Source organism: Pararge aegeria, chromosome 4 (assembly GCF_905163445.1).
Source record: "Pararge aegeria chromosome 4, ilParAegt1.1, whole genome shotgun sequence".
Lineage (NCBI taxonomy): Eukaryota > Metazoa > Arthropoda > Insecta > Lepidoptera > Nymphalidae > Pararge > Pararge aegeria.
The window spans coordinates 14,370,412-14,392,978 of NC_053183.1; the positions used below are offsets into that span (position 1 = coordinate 14,370,412).

Here is a 22,567-nt window from a genome sequence, read left to right on the forward strand (position 1 = left end):
ATATTTAGAAACTATATAAATTTAGAGAAAAATATGAAAAACAAGTTTCTAGTTTCAATGCTCAAAGTTTGGCCAAAAATGTATCAGGCAGTCAGTACTCAGTACCAGCCCAGAGTTAAAAATGGATGAAATCAACCCTCAGGTTACCATGCACATACGTGTGTACCATGCACATATGTGTGTACCATGCACATAGTAACAATCATTTCATTTCATCTTCGTGCAGAAATGGGGCACTAAATACTTGTCACACGGTGGTGATAAGGGCATGTAAACCTTAACATAAGGCTTTCTAAAGACTAGCTTGACTTTTAAGAAACCTTTATTTCTTATAAAGGTAAGATATAGGTAAGAGTTGATGAACAGCAATCCTCTTCTAGAAGAATTCCCTTAGTGTAGTTTCCCTTAGGTAGTGTTCTTTGTTAATTTGCTTGTTATCATACAAAATAAGAACATATCAATCAGTATTTAAATAATGAAGTAATATTAAAATTTAAATGAAATCTAGGGAATCCTAGTGTGGAAATCACTGAACACTATTACTTTGAAACAGTTTTAGAACTCACTAGAAGCAGCTTAATACTTAGTAATTATTGTGATTATACATTGTAATATGTAATTTTTAAGAGATCAATAAAACTATTATTTTTTTTTTATTTGATTTGTGAGCCTTTTCTTCATACTCTCCGCAATGTCCCAAGTAATTATTTTTATAATTAATTTTATAATAAACAATTATTTTTATAATAAAATTAATTATATACTAAAACAACAGCTTTAGAAAATCAATCATATTCCTATTATTTTATTAAAATTATTTCAAGACCAGCAAGTTTAAAGCTTCAAACAATATAAAAAATTTAATTATTGTATTGAGTTTACTGATGGTTAAGAATGTAGTTTCAGACCAGAAGTTATATTTAATTAAAGCATGATATATTTAATTAAAGACAAATGTTATGAGAATGTTACCTGATCGGAACAAAAATATCCAAATGCCACCATTCCAAACAGTGAAAGTAGTAAACAGAACAATATCACTTTACGAAGTTTGGATCTTGGCTCCATCTTTTTAATTTCATACACACCACTGGGCAGTAAAAGGGCAAAATCACTATCTACTTGCACTGATACACTTTTTTGCATTTCGGTCGGATGCATGTCTCATTTTTAAAAATATATCATAGCAATTCACTCACAACATCGGTGTATAGCGCTTCGTGCGCATCATTTAAGGAAAATATAAGCAGTCCGGAACAAACTCATGTTATTATTATCGTCTTTCGATTATCTGATAGTGATACGAGTTCGATAACATTGTTTTGGTGTCGCGCGAACAGCGTCGTATCAGCATCGACGCCAGTACTATAATGCGAAACATCAGCCCGTGCCCACATGAGTGTGGGACGAGTGACAGAAAACCGAAGTATAAACATAGTCCGCTTTGGGCACTTTATGTAACACTTCTTCACTGAAACTTCTTAGTTTCACATACATAATGAATGCACTGTTAAGTTACATTTACAAATAAAAGCACTGAGTTTTGCAGGCGATTTTAATCAAAATATTTTGTAAATTACACCGTCAAACAAATGTACACAATCATAGATTATAGATTCTGATGAATCCTTTGACGTATGTCAATTGGTATGTGTCAGTGTCAGTAGTTTTTTTAAGCTATTGTTACAGCTCTAGGTTCCAGTTTATTTCAGCTGACTAAGACAAGAAACTAAGACGAACGGCTAATACTATAAATAATAACTTTCCGGTTATTGGCAAACGTTATCGATGAGATTATGCAAGAATAAACGTTATTAAGCAGTTACAATTAAGTAGCTAACAAGTTGCTAGGGCCACAACTGGAAGCAGAGTGCACTGACATAATTCATGACTAAGTTTCTTTCTTTTGCTCATAATCCGTCCGGGGGTAGCACTATGCATACATTATAATTCTGCAGGGACTAAATTCAAGTTTTAACATATGAATATAGGCAGGTAGTTACGGACTGGGACAACAGACCCGAATTCGTTATTCACGTCCCACAGATGGGCATAGGCTTCTTCTCTCATGAGGTATTTAGAGCACAGACCACGCTGTTCCAATGCTGGACTTGCTAGGGTAACCGCTCCAAATCTCTGGAAATTTATAGTAATTTTACTAGCCCTTCCGTAATTTATTCAGTAAACCATCCTGCTATCTCCAGGAGAGTAGGCCAATGCCGTGCGCCGTAATACTACTTCGGGTAGTGATGAAACCTTGACTAGACAGATGAGCGAGCACAATACATTAAAGTATAGAGGTGTTCAAAATTTTGTTTTCTTAACCCTTATTCAAATTAATACCGCGACTCATCAGAAGACTGACAGGAAGCTATAGATTTTATTCAGAAGACGTACAGATTCATCAAAATGATCACTCATGTTTCGTAAGTAATGTAATCTGGCCCATTGTACACTGTTAGATGTTCTTACCTTGGATGGAAAACTAATGATACATTGGATAAGGCTGGGATAAAAATAAATCTTAGCAACGTCTACGACAGTTTTAATTCAGTATCAATATTGAACTCAATACAAGTTCACATAATCGCTTTATAATAAACAAACACTGCGCAGTTACAGAAAATGAACATAAGCTATTTCAAAGTTTTACAATTTGATTGGCTTTTTGCTGTTCAATATTTTATTATAAAAATAAAATAATTTATCTCAAGCATTTACTTCTGTTGTAAAAAAAGATTGACAACAATATAAATATTGCATATAAAAAAAATGGTAAAACCATATAATGCTTTGAAAACAATAATTACATTTTAATTAACTTTAACACAAATAATATGTAAACATTATTAGGTTGAAGCAGAATTTGACAAATGGCAAAAATTTACACTTGAAAAAAAATAAGGTGGGAATTTAAACATTCACAGATAAAGAATATAATGGCAAAACAATCTTTTTCAACCAATTTTCCCTCGTTACTCGCTATTGTTGCACTTAATAGTAGAAAATATTTTAAGTTTTCCTTTATTAAAATACATATTATGTACAAATGTTTAAAAACACGAACAATCAGTTCATATTAATAAATCAATGGGATAAAATTAATGTTAACAATGATTTTGCATACGTAATACAAATGGCATTAAGAGTTTACAAGATGATGGGTCACAAATAAAAATAATGTTAAAATAAGAGCACTTATCATATGAAATTAAAACAAATGTATATTACGAGAGAATTCCTGTATGAATATAAAACTGTATATAAAATGTCCATGTACAACATCTCACGTGATTACATTTTCTCTTGTATTATAAAAGTCATACAAGTATCCGTAGATAAGTATAAACTATTTCCGGCATTCGTAACACTGATCATTAAAGTATTGTTTGTACACTACACCAAATCAGTGCACTATTTTGATGTTATCGTAATCATCATACTCATTTAATCCACCAGTCCTTAAACAAAAGGATCAACTCCTCTCACCACAGAATTTTCTAGTTATAAAATTACTATATATCATTGATTTAGTCCACAAATTTGAAACAAAGTCCACAATTCCACACAACATCATGTGATATGAAACCAACACATGACAATTTATGACAATTAATTAATGTTCTGTTCACTAGTCATTATTTAATTAAATGTTCTTCCAGTATAAAATATTATTTAGCACATTTTAATTTGTTGAATGTTTCTTTTCCTTAGCGAAAGCACTGTTCAAAACAATTAATAATCTATTTTACATAATAGTTCAAGTTGTTATAGTGATGTCTCATCACTGGTGGTTCCTCATTCCAGTTTTGTGTATGCTATTTCGCATACACTACTCGCAATGCGGTACCAATTATTTACTAGTTGTCTATGGAGAGAAGCCAGTCCTCAAATTATTCTCACTCACTAAGTATGATCAGTTACGAGGACGTCCACGGCCGCGCGAACCGTCGCGATCCTGAAAGGGAAAACGACAGTTTAATCGACATGCTCTATAAAGAAGGATGAAACATTATGAAAACAATAATCTAACCTTATGGTGGGGCCTATAACCGGTATCCCTGTCACGGTAACCACCATGGTCGCGATTGTCTCGCCCGTCACGATCGTCCCTGTGATCGCGCGGGTCGCGTGGGTCGCGCGTGTCTCTAGGGTCTCGATGATCTCGTGCATCCCTATGCTCCCTGTTATCGCGACCGTCCCGATGCTCGCGTCCGTCGCGTCCGTCGCGGCCGTCCCGCCCGTCCCGTCCGTCGCGGTGGTCCCGATAATCGCGGTAATTGCGATACCCGCGACCTCCCTCTTGTTCTTCGCGGCTGTTGTCCTGTGGGCTGTGCACGGGAACTTTGCGAGAGTCCTCCTCCTCCTGGCGCCGCTCGTAATGTATAAAATCATCAAATATCGAGGTGGAATGGCAGTAACTATGCATAATACGTAGCACTTGGAGACCCTTGACGTGCGGAACCTCCTGAGTATCGCGAGAGTTTGTCACCGGTTTGTTCTCATTGTTTTCTAATTTGATATGACGCAGTTGAACGTTAGGAACATCTTTAACATATATCCACCTAACACGAAATTGTCCCTTCCACTTGTCTTGCGACCACACACTTGAGTTCGAATTATAATCAACAGCACTGATCATGCGGGCCATACCACAGAAGTGGCCACTACCGTTCACAGAGAAAAAGAGGTATATCATACCGCCTTCACGTTCGCGATCACGAAACGCAGCGTCGAGGCGTTTATTACCGTGTTCGGTGCTGCACCAGATTTCGTATTTGATGCTACGATGGATATCGTCCTCCGAGTACGATTTGATCACGAAGAAGCGGGCGAGCGGGGCGCTGAGATCGAATTCCTTGGGATTATATTCGTTTTTCACGCGCAACTCTTCCAGTACTGGATGGGGATTAGCTGGCGTCGGCACGGGCATGACCGCTGGCACGGGCACGGGTTGCGTCGGGAGCGGAGCACGCGGCTGGTGCGGAAGTGGCACGCGAGGAACGTGCTGCGTCCAAGCTGGCGGCGGCTGGTGTTGCGGCGGCGGGCCGCGCGGTACGGGCGCTGGAGCCGGGACCGGCGCAGATTGCGGCATCGGCAGCGGAGCCGGCACCGGCGGGGGCTGGTGCGGTGGTGGAGGCGGCGCCGTCACCACAGGGGCGCTCTTGCCAGCATCCCACGTACTGATGTCCATATTATGTTTCCCCGGCACTATTGGTGGCGGTGGCATTCCTGGTCCCTTCTTCTTGAGCCCCCCGGTCTGCATGGCCGGAGCGGGCTTCGCCGGCTGGCTAGCTATTGAAGCCCACGTCATCTTTTTGGGTTGCGATCCGCTCGAAACGTCTTTGAGTTCGGGTGTTCTATCTTTGTCGCCCTTATTGTGTTCGCCGAGCGATAGCGCCTGTACGCCGGTTTCCACTGCCTTAACGCCATCTGGGACGTAGAGCCCATCATTTCTATAATAATCATCGTACTGCTTCGCACGACCTAATTGACCCCAAGTAGAGTAGTCACCGTTACCGGGAAAATAATTAAATGTTGATGGCTGCCCGAATGCAGCTGTTGAAAATGGTGTTGTAGATGGTCCGAATACACCTGGAATGTGATTGAAATGTTATATATAGAAAATATAATGCAAAACCAACTATTAAAAAATAAGGTATTAGTTTGTAAGGTAGTTCGACTGGAATATATACTAACTACCGTCCATGCCATAAGAATCGTGAGGATTGTATCCTCCAAGGAAAGTCATTGGGTCTGTTCCATTGGCGGACCATGTTCCATCCCCAACTCCAAATGCCTGATAAGGAAGAGCTGTTGTGCCATAATAACCTGAAACAAGAAGAGCATGATATTTATTGAAACGAAAGCAAACTACTATAACAGTTACATATCAAAACATGGGTTTATAATCGCCGAGTATGATAATTATGATTTTTATCCCGAAAAAATTATATACTGCAACAGTGAGACTTTCGCACTTGTTTTTATTTTTAGGTATATAGTTTACGTGAACAGTACAAGCGAGCAAAGCCACGCGCACGTGTATTTACTGCACAAGTATAACTAAAGATTGCCTGCGACTTCTTCCGCATACCCTTTGTAATGAATAAAATTTTCCAAAATAATACGGAAAAAAATGCTTTAAGTCATATCTTACTTAACAATATTTCAATATAATATTTATGAAGTTTTAACTCCTTCGAGATTTTAGGAAAGGCCAATTGAATGTATAATTACTGAACACTTGTCTTTGTCTGCTTCTGGTGTAAGGCCTCCGCAGTGGCTAGCTAACGGGTTATTCAATTACCATCTCAGATTGCACAGACAGGTTAAATTGCAGTCAAGTGCGATCTTGTAGGACGTGAAGTGAATTAAAAATAAACAAATCTTTAAAACGTCAGTACAGCCTCTAAACTAGCGTGACATATGCATTACGCATGTATGTGTAGTAGTCGGCTCAGTCCTTTTCAAACCTAAAATAGCTAGTCATGCATTTGTTAAGTTTGTAGTGCAAAGTACTGAAGTACTATCCGTTATTCAAAATTCATGCAAAAATATTTACAATCTACAAGTTCATATTTATCATGAAACATCATAAACCTATTTGTATAGGAGGGACTAACGGATTCCGCGACCTCTTCCGCGTACTACTTCTGATAAATTTGTACCATAAAACTTTTACGCTACCGCCCACCACGTCGCATCAGCCGCCTGTTGATGGACTAGAGTGCGTGATTTTAAAAAGTATAGTATAAACTTATCTTAAGAATTAGGCTTTCAGATTTTCCAAATCCGACTTTTCTTCCAGAGGTTAAAGCAGGTCAAACAAACAAAAAAAAACTCTGCAGTATCAATACATAGATAAGGCCATTCTTTTTTTGTAACAACTAACAATTGACAACTTTAAGTTCACAACAGGTCATGAGTAAAAGATAAAGTTCAAGGTCGTATTTAAGACTGGAGGTTTGTGTTAGGTTCAAGGCTAAAGGTCAAGGTCAAGGTCGGTTGTCGGCAGGTGTCCACTATTCTTTTGTACATTGATAGGTTTGAAATGACATTAATAGTTTTAATAGATAATCTTTTAACAGAAACACTACGAGTATCACTGTCACTGTCAAAAGATATGTTATTCTTCTACATGTTTTTGTCACCAAAGCTTAATAAACAGCTGGACCAATTTGGATAAATTTTTGTGTGAACACTTCAATGGGGTTCCTATCTAGAAAACCATCTGGTTTAAAACACGATTGGACCCAGAAGGTGGCACTGCTGTCATTTTGTGACGAAAGTGATTAAAATATCATATTTATTATAAAACAGGAATAGGAGGCCCCATAGTGTAGTTTAACAACATGCTATAGGCCTATAGTCCTATTGTAACAAGAGTATTTATTTGTCCATAATCCACAGCACAGAGGGCACTGCCTGCTTGTTTTTCATTTTATTTTCTTAGTCCCCTATGCCTATTTGAAAGTTGTACTATACATGCAACTAATTGGAAACTACGAAAACATGCTACAAATAGTTTGTTTATATAATTGCCAAGATACTAGTTTCCTTTATTCTAATAGTTATAATAAATATAGCATCAGCATTTTTGCAACACCTCATGAAATGCTTTTGTGTGACCACATTCGGTGTTTTTCTACTCATATCACCCAAATAAGAAGTTTGAATTGACTTCTCAACACTTATCACATGAAGTGTTGCAATGACATAATGCTAATGGTATATAATACCAAATTCCTCTCGCCTGAAGCTATACAATTTATTGTTTGCACACTAAGAAATATGTAAAGCTTCTATTCTACAAAACGATAATTAATTTAAAAAGTTATGTACCTACCTGCCGCGCTGTAGGGATCGGCCGCTGACGAAATTGGTGGTGCATAGGATGGTTGCTGTTGGTGACGCCATGACACCTCCGCCAGCTCGTCCCCGCCACTCTCTAACTGTTGCTCCTTAGGTACATTTGTCACTGAAAATTAGTGAAAATACAAGTGATTACTATAACAGTAAGTACAGGCAAATAGCTCAAGCTGAAGGCAACATTTTTTATAGTGCTGCAAATCTTTCTAAAAATTTTCATTTTTTATTCCACTTTATTGCTAAACTGCATGTTTTTGTAGGTAGTAGTAACTAGCCATGGCTGGAGCCTCCCCCAGAACATATTCAGATCGCATAATTTTTTTATAGACCACATCATCATTGTAATTTCTTACAGTTCTTCTGCAGCACCAAGCATTAGCGTTCTATTTTGACTACCAGTACTACTTTTTGACAGTCTATATCTAATATCTAAGATAAGTTTATCTAAGTACATTTTAGCATTGGCTAAATGCAAATATAAAATTGAATGATAATTACTCAGTACTAATTAAACAACACTAACCATACTTTACTTTTTATAAATATGAATAAGTGTATAATGTTTGCTTGACACCTCACCTACTGCACATAAACATGTAACTAACAAGAATTTTTATAGGTCTTAATTTTATGATACAAATGAAATAAAACATAAAGACAAACAAATATTTGTACACAAACATAGAGTGCAAACATGGATTAGTATTGAACTGAACTATGAAAATAACTATTTAGAAAAATCATCCAATTACATTATGTAATCAATAAACAATTTACAATAGGTATGTTATTTTAGTATGACAGTGGTTTTTATTAAACTACAGCAAGTAGAATTGGATGTAGTTTAAAAATATTGTACCATCATGTATCTATTGAGTATTTATTAGCTTTACTGTTTAGGTACCAGTTTTACTTATTGTATTTAAGTACATAACGTCTAACATAATATAACTTCACTTGTGCAAGTTATTTTGCAGAAAGCAACAAAAGTGAAGGGTGTGATATGAATGTTTCTTAATAAGTAGGCATTTAAAGAAATAAGAAAGTGAAAATAAGATGACGCTAACGACGCCAAGGCATCACGATAACGGACGCGTGAGCCGACCGGTACGAGGTCCTTCCTACTCACCAAACACCTGCAACGTCATAAACGCAAGTCTTTACCTTGGTTCCCTTGCCCTTTCATCCGCTACACGTCCAAAAAACATGAAACAAGAAACAAAACTGTATAAGAATCTCACATAATAACCGTACAGTTACACGTAAATAATGCACAACTGAGCGTAAACGCAAAATACCTGATCTGACACGCCTGCTGACATTGGCCGCGATTCTAGCGTAGTGAACACTTATAAAGTCTTTACTCACGACAATATCAATATTAATCACATGAGTTTTATTACACAGTATCCGGTGTGTCCGAAAATCACTTAAAAATAATAAAGAACAAGGTAACATACAAAGAATTGCCCAATGTCCGAAAAATTGAACGTAGCAAATAGCAATGGCGATCTGATGGCGACAATTTGGTGTTGCCGCATGCCAAATTGTTTCATTCATTATCATAGACGATGAAGGTTTTTAGACATGTTTTAACTCAAGACGTCAATGCCCTTTGATAAATATTAATTTTTAACCTATGTAGACAATTAAACGTATCTAACGCAAGATTTAATTAAATTAATCTTACATCTTCACCCTATCCAGCGTCCATGAATAATTACACATACTTGTTGAATACAATCAGCTGATATTATGATTTATAAGGCCGTTCAACATTCGCGCGAAACCACTAAACTCCCAGTTTCCCTATTTTATTCTCCCCGACAAAGAGCGTGAACTTTTGCGATTTTATAACAGATCCTTTTTTAAATTCAAAGTTCAGGTAATTTCTGTAGACTAACAAAGATTCGATATCGCAACAGGAAAATAAATGATTAACACATTGTTTTATGACATTTTCAATTTTTATTTATGTACAATCATTTCTTACAAAAAAATGACGAGATAGTTTTAGTTTTACTAGCAGCTTTTTGTCTAGCCTTTTCTTTTGCAGTTAATGGTTTTTGTTTTTTGACTTCTGTAGTTGAATTATTTAAGCTGAATTTGACTTCCTCTGAGTCTCCATTCAAACTCAAATCTAGTTTCATTCTTTTATTCACTCCTTCACTGTCTACCTCCGATTGCCTTTTGTTGCCAACATATTCAATTTGATCAGACTTAAAATCCAATTTCTTTTCAAGTAACTCAATAAAATCCTCTTCAATATAATCAGCTATCATCCCATGGGCATATTTAAGGTAAAATTCTGAAATAGACAAAAATTTTTCATAAGTCAGTGGTTTATTTTTGTTTGTTTTGGTGTTATCTGGATTTGGTCCAAAAATAGGTCAACCTTCTCCGAACCAAAGATATTTTCACATTTATAGCAAATTAATTGGTTTATGTTTTTTTTACTATGAATATTATTACTAGCAACATTGTCATGCAAAAGATAATAGTAATTTACTTTATATCCAAATGTTTTTCTTAAAATGTAAAGTGTCATATTTTCAATAGACTAAGTAAGTGTATAGAAAAAATAACTTCTATTTTTACCCGCAATATGGCAAGATTTTTTGTATCTCATCAGGCTTTAAGTACTGTATGTTTCCTGCTTGCACTGTCTAATTTGATGAGAACCCAGCAACATGGAAACACAACCTTAGCATAGGAATACACTATAGACCCAAGTCTGTTCTAATAAGGAATGTAGGACTTTCAACACAATAACTACACTTTCTGAATAACTACACAGTTTGGATATTATGAACACATTTTTATGATAAGCATTAAGTACCTTCATCTATATTTTCATTAGTCAAATTACTCGATACAAAGGTTGCTGAAACTGCTCCAGATGTTACATGAACGTTTTTCTCTCTCAATACTACAGCTAGTTTACGTATTTTATTCTCCAGCCAACTAAGAGTCTTCCCTTCATTATATTTATATGCTCTTATATCCGGTGGCCCCTGAAAATATCACTATATCATATTAATAAAAGTCAGTTGGCAGTCTTTTATAACCAATTTTAAAGTATATCTAAACTGTATGTTATATTAAGCATATCATTTTAAAAATGCAGAAAGAAACACTCCAAATTTACTCTACATCATCAACTCAACTACCACTTCAAAGGTTTACTAAACAATAGGTTGATTAAACATTAGATTACAATGCTTCGAATTCATGTTTTGTTGAGTGGATTTGTAGGCCAAAGGCTAAAATGCATAATTTGACCCTTGTCAGTAGCTTTACCACAGAACACTGCAATACTAAAACTATGAACACTTTAAATATTACCTTTAAATCTGCAATGGCATCTAAGTTTATGATGAAATCCAAGATTTTGTCAAAACCCTTTTCTGATAATAAGTCTTCCAAAGGAATAGCTCTGCTTGTACACTGTTCTCTCAGTCTTGGTAAAACTACAAAGAATGGATACAATCAGCTTCAACAACATTTAAATGAGTTTAAGAAAAATGGTCTATAGGTGCTTAAGATACACAAATCACATTTTTTCTTAGAGATAACACTTAACAATAAATAATTAACAAATATACCATTATAAGAAATTGAAGCTTATAGCTGATTTAACCATATTATAAGAACAGTAATAATGTTACACAGTTAAATGACACAAGAGCAAGTTAGTCAGTTTATGTTATAATGAGTGTCTTACACAATTGCATTGATTTGTTTGGCAAACTCTGTGATATTTCTTATACTAGCTACAATCTGGAACTATGTTTATTAAATATTAAAAAGCCACAAACAGACTGAAAGTTAAGTAAAGTCTATAATATTTTAATTCCTTTGTTATAGCTGAAATTTTGAAGAAGCTGTTTTATAAATTATTGTAAAATTAATATTTCACACAAACCTAAAAACAATGGATTAATTGGTGTTACCATCATAATACTGCCATCAGACTTTACTGTATCATCTATAAACCATGATCTATATGGTTCACTGAAGGTTACAACTTCATATATCTTGAGATGAAGATTATCCAGAACATACTTTGCAGGATTGCCGTGCGCTGGATGTGGCAGTGAAATAATTTGAAAGTTATCATTATTCAGTAGAGAATCTGTAAAATATTTAATGCATTAAACCCTGCCTTTACAGATTTAGGATTGTTATTGGTTACCTTGTACCTTGTTAATTTATTTCACTAGGTCACAGAGTGACCTAGTGAAATAAATTTCCTGAAGATGGACTACTGCAAGATCTTCTTTTACGGTGCCAAATAGGTTAAAGAACCCACAAGACAATAGGTATGAAAGAACAAGTATTATAGTTATTGCCAAAAGTGTAGCAGCGAATATTATTAAAAGAATCATTAAAACCTACAATATTCAATGTGGAATTGCTACACTGATTTAATCTCGGGACATAGCACAACAATGCTTGGAACTATAAAACTTAATATTATTAACCGTTTACGAGTAGAATCCATGAGTTCTCAACGCGTTTTCGTAACAGTGAATCCTTTGTATCCGTAATTAACTGCTTCTTTTTTGATCGTGTACTCATTTTCTAACAATAATATTTAATGAACTTACAATGTATACATTTAAAAAGTGATAAAATTAATATAAACAGTTGTAAAAAAAACACTCCAGCCTCCCTGTTCCCGCTTCTTTTATTGTTTTATGTTAATTGTCAAAGTCAAACGTCATTTTTTTTCTTTATTACTTCGTAGAGAAAATGCAAAGAGTATATTAATATACAGCCATGTCTTCAGTGTTTAAAAATCAAATGATCCTCACAAAATTAAATCGGATAAATTTCTGACAAACAACAACTTCATCCAATCCCGAGTTCCTCTTTACTATTGGTGCCTCCACCCTCCGCAGCCTCTGCGAACACCGAAGACTCACCCTCAGCATCTAGAGCACAGAACAATATTACTCCAAGGAGATCTAGAGTCCCGATGGACTACTGCACTCTATCTTCTTTTCTTTCACAATGGGGAGAGGCTGGAAACCCATAAAAATTAAATGCATCAAATTGTTCCAAAATTAAACATCTATAAAACAAAAACTTCATGAGTCTAAAATAACTCGCCTCCTCGCCTCGCCCCCTCGCGTCTAACTAAAGTTCCCGCCCTTTTTCAGTCAAACGTATACTAAAATTTCTATAAAAAAAATTAGAAGGGGAGACGTTAAAAAAATAAATACAATACAATTTTAGTAATTTTTTTTGTACGTTTAAATTATGGAGGGTAGAGGTAAGGAGAGTCATCTGTGTATATAAAAAAGTGTCGTCAAAATGTATTAAATTAGGATGGCGCCACATTTGCATCAGGGTAACTCTTAAAAGAAGCGCCAAATATAAATATTGTTAGAGTAGGCTTGAAAAATAAACAAGGAAGTAAGGTTATATTTACCACAATATTTTGTACAACGTAAGTTGTTAAAATTCTCAATAATTAACTACTTTAGTCGATAATGACATTAAATTATTTAACTCGGCATACTTCAATTTATCTACGATTGCTACATTCATACCATACCCTGTGCATCCACCAGCGCCATTGTGGAGGATTTTTGAACTGTTATTTAGCGCATACACTGGACACTTTTTCAACTTTTCTCCCATATAAGATGACTCTCCTTACCTCTACCCTCCATAGTTTAAATGAAAAATTAAAGTATTGTACTGCCATACTAGGTTTTTGTTTATTTTTTTTTTGGTTGGAAGTGGTCAACGGTATATATCTGAACAGCCAAGTTTTCAGAGTTTAATATTCATTTACAATTTTGAGACAATATATTTGGTAAACTATCAATGTTTCGTCTAGCTTTTTTAGTTATTCATGTTTTCAGTCGTAGATAATTTAGCTTGGGACCGTAAAATTTAAAATATAAACCCTTCGTAAAAGTTAGAATCTCGAGCATGCTAAAAGGCAATTATTGGTCTATCAAGTGTCAAATGTCAAAATTTCAAACTTCAAAATCAAATTGAAACATTTGACATTGAATTTGCCGGCAATTGAGTACATACAAGTTAAATTGATATACAATTTGTAAAGTACAATTTATATGATTGATAATCAATTTGAATAAAATGCAAGCATTTCTGAAGACTGGGAAAATATCTAATGCTGATAAACCATCTTCGTCAGGTGTCAAACCTAGTAAGAAGAAACCACCCGCACCATGGGTTGAAAAATAGTAAGTAAATAATGCTTTTCACCGGAATACCTCAGCTTGCTTGGTATTTTTCATAGTAACTGATGCCTTTGATGCAATTGTCAACTTGAATATTTTTATCTGCTTAATTTTTAGTCGTCCTAAAACAATAGATGATATTGTTGATCAAGGAGAAGTGATTCAAGTACTCAGAGAGTGTTTGGCTGGAGGAGATCTTCCACATTTGTTGTTCTATGGCCCGCCCGGTACCGGCAAGACGAGCGCGATACTAGCAGCGGCCAGGCAGCTGTTCGGGGATATCACTAGAGATCGCGTGTTGGAACTGAACGCCTCTGATGAACGTGGCATACAGGTTATCAGAGACAAAGTGAAGACATTCGCTCAGATGACTGTCAGCAGCATCAGACCTGAGTAAGCAGAAAGATACATTATTAATTTAATGTCAAATTATAAGGATTTCAAACAAGCCTAATAAGAAGCATTCAATAAACTAATTATATTTGCTATCACCATCTCACAATGCCACTTGAAAGAGAAAATCATACCAAAGGTTTTTGTAACATTAAACTTATTTACCCTATCTATAACATTATGTAAATATGTATAAGTTTGGTTTATAAAACCTAATTTACAATTCAAATCATATTGTAATGTTGTGAATTGTAAATTATTATTATTATTCTAACTATATATCATAGACAAAATAGCTTAACTGATGTGACTATGATTTCTTGTGCTTTGTGTCTGCTCTAAGGTGATACTGCAGTCACTATATCCTTAGGTAATGAATGTGCAGGTGTGTAACTATTGCTAACAAAGTTCTTAGCAGTATTAGATGTTGCCTGCTGAAGCCAAGTATGGGACTTGGTTTAAAATAAAGTTTTTTTTGCCAAAATGTGTATTATCACTTGGGATAGTGTTGACTGATGCATCTAAATCTATTGATATTTTTTTTTATATTGGCGGAATAAAAAACCTCAATCACAATCACAGACAATACATACAATATGTTTAAGACGCTATTTAAATTTAGTAAAAAAGTGTCTTAAAAAGAATAAGGTCTTTATGAGCAAACTAACTGCTATTTAGTATTAAAAAGACCTTGTTAAGAATTGACATCTTAAAATATTATACAACTATTGTACAAAATAAATAGTATTTCATTTAAATTTAAGTTTCTCTTAAATCTGTGGTTCGTAATTATCTGTTTTTAATGCTAACTTACACTCTACCACTAACATCTTATGTCATTTTGTCGAAATAAACAGCTGAGGTCCAAATTGCAAAACATTTGTTGCGTTTTGCCAAAAAACTGCTTTTTTAATTTGGTCACTTTAATACTAAGCGTGCGATATGTGAACCAATATTACAGTCTGTTTTTGGACATTTGTATAGTTTCACAATGTTATTTCTTTCAGTGGCAGACCATGTCCTCCATACAAACTAGTCATACTTGATGAAGCTGATTCAATGACGAACGCAGCACAGGCAGCGTTACGTCGCACAATGGAAAGAGAGACTCGTACCACACGTTTCTGTCTCATTTGCAATTATGTGTCGAGAATCATTCCACCAATCACTAGTAGATGCTCCAAGTTCAGGTTTAAGCCATTGGCAAGAGAGAATGTCATTAAAAGGTAAATCATTGTTATAATTTTATGATAATTATTGACTAATACCTACTACTTTGTTGACATACCTGGCTCAGTGATGAATGCTGGGGTCTTTGTGGGAGGCAATTCCAGGGTGGCTTGGGCAAATGTAGAATTTGGAGTTTTTGAATTTTGTCTAGTATGGTATCTCGGCTAGTTTTCACCCTACAGAATATTACAAAAGTAATGAATTCATTGTCAACTTAGTACTCCTTACTCATGGATCTTTGGATTACTGATTGGTTTCACTGATATGTATCTCTACTTGACTCTCTGCATGCACATCCATGTCCATTTTACAATTTCTTTAGCCTGCTATGTTCTGATGCAGATATGAGCGGACAGGCTTTTTTTTATTTCACTATACAAGTGCTATTGTCATAAAGAGTAATCAACTGTCATATATAAGTATCTACATCATTTGTTTACCTTTTCTTAACAAAAGTAAAACCAAGTGGGTAGTTTAATTAACACATGTATAAACTGTCAAGTTTTGCTACCTAGCTCAATAAACGTGTTACTATGCAATATCGTATTATTTATACATAATATATACTAACGATTATTGTTGCAATTTTTTAGTCAAAATTTATAGATATATGTTATTATTCTGGACTCCAATGTAAACTATTAGTATTGCATTTTTTTTTTTGTAAATATATAATGTAATATGTAATGTTTTTTGTATATATATATGTAATATATATAGCCTAGTCTCGGACTGCAATGGTAACGTAATTGAGGTAATTGTAATGAAGATGCAGCAATTGGAGCATGCTTTTGTTTTTATTTACCTAGATAAGTTAGTTTAAGTTAACCCTTAACTGCTATCCTACCCTGTGGGTGGGTGATTATGCCGTCTAGGATGATATCAGGCTAACCTGTATAAAATATAAAAGTTATATGAAACCTCTGTGGTTTCTACATAGCATTGAACCAGAATGCTAAATTGCAATAAAAACTTCTTTGTCGGTAGGGCCACAGCTCAAGCCCTGCATTAGGTGCTTGTCTAGAAGATGTTTATTTTTTCTATTTATATTAATAATATTGCTCTTGGTATGATTATTAATAGATTTTATGGCAATCAAATCGAATATGTAGTTTCTTACCCCACACTCTCTCAAATACATCAAGACATTATTTCAAGGTTACAAGATGTTTGTGAAGCAGAGGGTGTGGATGTTGGTACTGGTGAAGTTCTCCATCAAGCTGTTGATACGTGCGAGGGAGATATGCGTCGCGCACTCACAGCCTTGCAGTGTTGCCAGCGCTTACTTGGGAAGATCACTTCTGAAGGTTTAATTGAGGTAAGTAATGAAAAAGTAGGAGGGTCACATTTCCAGAGTTTGTATTATGGTACATGTTTGAGATAGCTATAAACATCATTCTAAGAAATTGTAGGTAATAGTATGAAGTTTTATAACAGTTTAAAAACAATAATATTCATTGGACATTTTTCGGTATAATGAGGCGAATAAAAAAAATGTCGTGATTTTTCTTTAAACTTATTTTTTTTTTTAATTGTTTTATTTTATTTTAGATAGATTTAATATCTTGAACCGATAAATTATGATAACAGCTAGTAAATAAACAAGAAAGAATGAAAAAAACCGGTAAAAATAAAATTAACGGAATGTCAACAAAAAAGAAAATCAAAATCCCAGTAAAAAAAAGAATACAGTAGAACTCCAATTATCCGAATTAATGGGGACCGGGAACCATTCGGATAATCAAATATTCGGATAATCGGATTTTTTTTAAAAAAATTGTCATTGGAGAGAATAAAAGCTACGTTTTGATATTGCACTATTTTTTTATTGAATTAAATGAAAGAAACATGAAATTTTCACATGTTTTAAATATAAATAAAATGTACTTATGTACAAGTTTAGAAATAAAAATCATTGTTTTTTAAACATCTCCGTCAATGTAAGCTGTTTTGCGGTCTTCAACCGTTTTCGGGCAGCCAGGTCACGCATTCGCTTGACGGTGAACAGTTGCAAGTGGTCACACTCGGGCTGACGCTCCATCCACTTCAAAGCAGTCTCGAGGCCGGCAAATGCTTCACTAGCTGATGGTCCAGCGTCTACTTCAACATCAGCAGAAAGTTCTTCTTCCACTTCCACTTCAACATCTTCTCTCACACTTACAACAATTTCGATTCGGATAATCGGCGATTCGGATAGTCTGAGTTCGGATAATTGGAGTTCTACTGTATATGGATTTAGACCTCTAGTTTAAGGTTATTTGTTAATAATTTCTTCCAAATATTCAATAAACGCCGGGCGGTCACTTATAGATTTTATAAATAAGCACGTTTTTTTAGGTGACAGGCCTGGTTCCCGACCATCTGATAAATGAATTTCTCAGCATCAAGAACTACAATGAGCTAGAAAAGTTCGTTGAAAAGTAAGTTAAATTAGCTTATTTTTATATTTTACTAAACGTATTACAGTAGGTATATTATATTTGTCCGAAACGCTTTTTGTAGTTACTCCACACATTTTTATCTTCTTAAAGACAGCTAGACAAGTCGATTGCCCTTTATTTTCGCTTTCGTAAATAATACCCGTCCCACTTAACCTAGGAATCACCTATATCGAATGGTTATTTATTTAGGTGATGTAAAAAAAAATGTTTCACGAACTCTTAGGTGAACTATTGATTAAAGATAAACGTATAACTAGGAATATCCTACGATAAGTTTTCCTCATTGCATTGCCTTATTCGCATAATTTTCTTAATCTTACTTATAATATAATTTCAAAAGTGTGTCTCTTTGTTTGTAATTTATTTTTGCCTTACCTGCACCCACTGAACAGATGATTATGAAGTTGGAACAAATGTAACTTGCATCCAGTTCGAAACCATTAAAGTTCTCCGGAAGCGAAATCAAATAAAAATGAATGAAAATAGTAATTATATATTATTCATAAAAATATTCATCAGTCATATTAGCACCCATAACACAAGCTACGCTTACTTTGGTGCTAGATGGCGTTGTGTGTATTGTCGTAATATATTTATTTATTTATTTAACTATACCACAAACAATAATATTAATGTAAGTCATTAATTGCAGTTTCCTCATGGAAGCCTACTCGGCATCCCAACTCTTAGAGCAACTGAGCGCCACAGTCGTAAGCAGTGGGCACTTGACAAACAAACAGAAGTGTGTTATCAGCGAGAAGGTGGCCATCTGTTCCCATAGACTGCTTGATGGGGGAGCCGAAGTTATGCAACTCACTGACCTTGGATGCACAATTATTATGGCGAATAATAACCCCTGATAAAAATACACTATAATAACAATTAAAACATGGCACTATTGCAGTTATTTTAAGGTTTCTTCGCTTCTTGGATATTTTTTTTCAGAGGTCGATTGGCATACGTATAGTTATAGCGGTAATGTGACGATCGCAATGTTTTCTGGTTGAAAATTTTCCATTATCGGTTATCAACACGCCATTTTAGTAGTTAACAGGTTAAATAAAACATAATTTATAAAAGTTTTTTTTCATTTGTCACTTGAAGGCCCTAATTCGCTTATTATATTAAGGTGTTACTTTTTAAAAGGTACAAATTCGCACTTGGCAAGCGTGTTGGACTATGGCCAAAGCCCTTCTCATTCTGAAAGCTGTGCCCCGTAGTGGTCCATGTAGAACTGAAGTGCATTGATAATGCAGTCATATTTATATCAAAATACCCACCAACTCAATGTCATGCACATATTATAGTTATCAAAAGTTTAATTATTTACTCACTTCATAAATTTACTGTAACAGAAGGTTTTCGTAGAATCGGAAATTATAAATTTCTACATTCGTCAGATTTGTCAGAATTTTAGTCATTTCCACATCACAAAATGGGCTGTAATAAAAACACCAGCCCATCTAACCTCAAAACTGGTTTTTAGGTTGTTGGTTCATCAATGGACCTTTTTATATAAATGTTTCCAATCACTTGAATGCTCTTAGTTTTTATCGCAGCTGTTGCAAAAAGTGCCTTAAACGATTATTCTCACATAAATTTTTTCGTGTTACACACAGAATTATGCAACACATTCCGAGTTTTGTAATTACTCATTGTTAATAAAAAAAAAAATACTTGCTCCTTATGCTCTTGTTATAAAGAGCAGAATTGTTTGTAATCTAAAATTGATAGATGTGAATTGTGCTTATTAAAAATCAATACTGAGAAACATTAATGTTGATTCTGATGCTTTAATTTACTATTCTAAGAATTGTCTCATTGTCATGAGTTTACAGTAAATAAACGTTTTGTAATATATGGCAGTTTTTATTGTTATTCTCTGAATTGAAACTTCTTCATATTGATTATATATTTTTTTTAGCTTAGATAGTAATGGTATGAGTCAACCGTAAAGAAGTATTATCAAGACTGCCTATTCAATAATTCATCGGTCATCCACATAAAGATAACTCGCAATGGTCGATTCAGTTGAGGCAGGTGCACAACAGCCCGGCCGATGCCGGCGTCGTGGTACTACCATCATGGCTGTAGTTTACGCTCACGTTCATTTCACTTCCGCTGTCGGTTGAACGGACGAGCGAGCGAGTAGGAAAGAAACAAAATAACGTTCTTCAAGAAAAGATAATATCGGATGGCGTTGCGCGGCGGTTCGCCCCACCACGTCACGGTTTGCGCGCGCACGCACGCCATTGGCCGTCACCGACCGCCGCTACTCCTTCCCCGCCGCACGCGCAGCGTCTACGAACCCAGATTTCAAATCTCGACCGTTTATTTCGTGGTGAACGGCCGAAGCGCGCGGTCGTGTCGTGTCGCCGGAAACGCTCGGCCACATTTTATTACCTGTTTTTTGTCACGGCAACGTGCTAACTTATGCACGTTAATAGACGTTCGGTTCGGTGCAACGTGACATCGCGAACGATTAGTGCGTGCAGTGCATCGTACCACGGATTCTGCGACCGGCGTAAAAGTCAATTTCTTTCGATGAGTGGAGGTTTAGTGCATGTTTTTTTCATCATGACTAGATCCACACTCATCCATGGAAGTTGCGATGCTCATCATGCGGCGGCAAGGACTCTGGGCGTGATGGCGTGCCGGTGATTACGGAGGGGTATCATTACCTGCGTACCGTACTAATGATACGTTGAGCGCAGGTACGCTCTGGCTGGAGGTAATCATCTACCTGCCCGCGCCGCCTGCGCTGTCGTAAAATTCCGGTCAGCTTAGCAGCTTGTATTCAGTGAGTTTTTTTGCTATGGTTTTTTTACGTGTTAATATTGCCGAAGGCAATTTATCATAGGCGGACAGGTAAAGTATGTTTAATATTGTGTATGATGTAATTTTCTTTAGTGTTTTAACAATATTGTCTTCTCAACGTTGTCGCGCGAGGGGGGCGCTCGGCGGGCGGAGAGAGGGGCGAGGTAAATGGCGGCTCAAGCGCATCTGCTCCTTCTAAGAAAGGCCATTGTGGCGGGTCCCGGAGTGGTCAGTGAGCTGACGTCACAGGCTGGGGCCGTCAACCTGACGCTAACGACCTACCCTCTGCTACTTCGCACTGCATAGCACATTGTTTGTCGTATTCAAACAGGACAATCGTTATCTTTCACACGGTTATGCAAATTATAGTTAAGTCGGGTTTTGTATACTTAATAACCACCTCTATCTAGCAGGTAACTAAAGCCTCTTTCACTAAAAAAATTATGTACGAAGATTGACAACGACTTTTAGAGAACACAATTTGAAAGAAACTTGGTAGTCTCATGCCAGGTAAATATCATTGATAGTAACCGCGTAAGTGATTATGTGAAAGTTATGCCTTGACTCTATTAAAGTAGCAATAAGTGGTGGCAGTTGGGTACTTACGCGGTATGAAATTTTCAACCAAGATATTACCAACAAAAACTGTTATACCTACATACCTAGTTGGGTAGATGCCTTTTTAGCTTTATGTTTTATTGATTGGCAAAACCCACTGAATGGAAGGTAAATATTTCTTCTTAATTAAGGTCTCAGCGTATCGTCGCTTAAAAATTTTCCTGTGCATATACCATGTGTCGGGTTCTATCCACTACAATTCGAGATCTAGCTAAACCGGAATTTCTTTCGGGCGAAACCGTGCCAAGAACCTGTCGTTTTATTATAAAAGGATAATCTGCGGAAAAAATTTGGCGGGAATTCTAACGTAAGGCAACTTTCTATTGGTTGACTTTGCCGCGTGACAAGCTTACCTTCGATCGGGTATTCGGTATTTTTTTAATAGGAAAAACAAAACTACGGCTAAAAAGTCGTGGTTGCTAGTCTCTAGGTTTTTTTTAATCTAATGAGGCCAATATTAGTTGTACCTACTTAAAAATATGTTTTTGTTTGTTGTTATTATAGATCCAAAAATTTATTTTCACAACTTGCGATTAAGGATTCGGTTGGTGAACTTACTAAAACTAATTTAATAATAATCAATTTGAACTCCCGAACTGGATTTCATACATAATTTTTAAAAATAAAACTTAAAAATATTCTTGAGCACAAAAAAAGACGAAAAGCATTCAACAAAAACTTTAAATAAAAGAACCTACTATACAAGCATTTGCTCGCCACGTATTCATCTACCCCACAATAAGATGAACGAAACGGCAAATCTAACCGGACAATACCCCATTTATAGGTGAATTGCTGTCGCTTGGTTCCAAAGATATTCAAAAGCAAAATCCTACTCGTGTGACGTATCTATGCTGTATTGACAAAGAAAGACCTTTTGGATCGTAAAATATTCCCTATGTAAAAAAAATCTAGCGGTTTTGTTACTGGGACCTCTGAGAAGCATCGGTTCAAAAGTTACAAAAAGACAACTAA

General features: G+C 35.6%; 3 protein-coding genes across 4 annotated transcripts in view; 1 reads left to right on the forward strand and 2 right to left on the reverse strand.

The window, feature by feature from the left end:
- LOC120623418 (heparan-sulfate 6-O-sulfotransferase 1) overlaps positions 1-1,559 on the reverse strand; it is a 169,879-nt gene extending 168,320 nt beyond the window's left edge. For both annotated transcript variants that reach the window (XM_039889442.1, XM_039889443.1), the window contains exon 1: positions 973-1,559. In XM_039889442.1, the coding sequence (XP_039745376.1) occupies positions 973-1,161 (189 nt within the window). In that variant the 5' untranslated portion in view covers positions 1,162-1,559. The remainder of the gene's footprint in view (positions 1-972) is intronic.
- Positions 1,560-2,528: 969 nt separating this feature from the next.
- On the reverse strand, positions 2,529-12,573 carry LOC120637700 (YTH domain-containing family protein 3-like). Its single transcript, XM_039909655.1, has 9 exons — positions 12,357-12,573; positions 11,798-12,007; positions 11,218-11,342; positions 10,712-10,886; positions 9,896-10,180; positions 7,850-7,981; positions 5,704-5,832; positions 4,034-5,595; positions 2,529-3,958 (listed from the first exon to the last, which is right to left on the reverse strand). The coding sequence occupies exons 1-9, from the start codon at positions 12,451-12,453 to the stop codon at positions 3,917-3,919; spliced, it is 2,757 nt and encodes a 918-aa protein (XP_039765589.1). The 5' UTR covers positions 12,454-12,573; the 3' UTR covers positions 2,529-3,916.
- A 1,312-nt stretch (positions 12,574-13,885) lies between these two features.
- On the forward strand, positions 13,886-20,017 carry LOC120623343 (replication factor C subunit 4). Its single transcript, XM_039889314.1, has 6 exons — positions 13,886-14,096; positions 14,211-14,486; positions 15,494-15,712; positions 16,875-17,034; positions 18,054-18,136; positions 18,810-20,017. The coding sequence occupies exons 1-6, from the start codon at positions 13,990-13,992 to the stop codon at positions 19,015-19,017; spliced, it is 1,053 nt and encodes a 350-aa protein (XP_039745248.1). The 5' UTR covers positions 13,886-13,989; the 3' UTR covers positions 19,018-20,017.
- Positions 20,018-22,567: the final 2,550 nt, after the last annotated feature.

Bases quoted from the DNA above. Each gene is read 5' to 3' on its own strand.
- LOC120637700 (XM_039909655.1), bottom strand. From the start codon at position 12,453: ATGAGTACACGATCAAAAAAGAAGCAGTTAATTACGGATACAAAGGAT. The intron at 10,887-11,217 runs GTAATATTTAAA...TGATATTTTCAG, and splicing joins ATGCCATTGCAGATTTAAAG to GGGCCACCGGATATAAGAGC. The intron at 7,982-9,895 runs GTAAAACTAAAA...ACTAATTTTCAG, and splicing joins GGCTAGACAAAAAGCTGCTA to TGACAAATGTACCTAAGGAG.
- LOC120623343 (XM_039889314.1), top strand. From the start codon at position 13,990: ATGCAAGCATTTCTGAAGACTGGGAAAATATCTAATGCTGATAAACCA. The intron at 14,487-15,493 runs GTAAGCAGAAAG...TATTTCTTTCAG, and splicing joins GTCAGCAGCATCAGACCTGA to TGGCAGACCATGTCCTCCAT. The intron at 17,035-18,053 runs GTAAGTAATGAA...ACGTTTTTTTAG, and splicing joins CTTCTGAAGGTTTAATTGAG to GTGACAGGCCTGGTTCCCGA.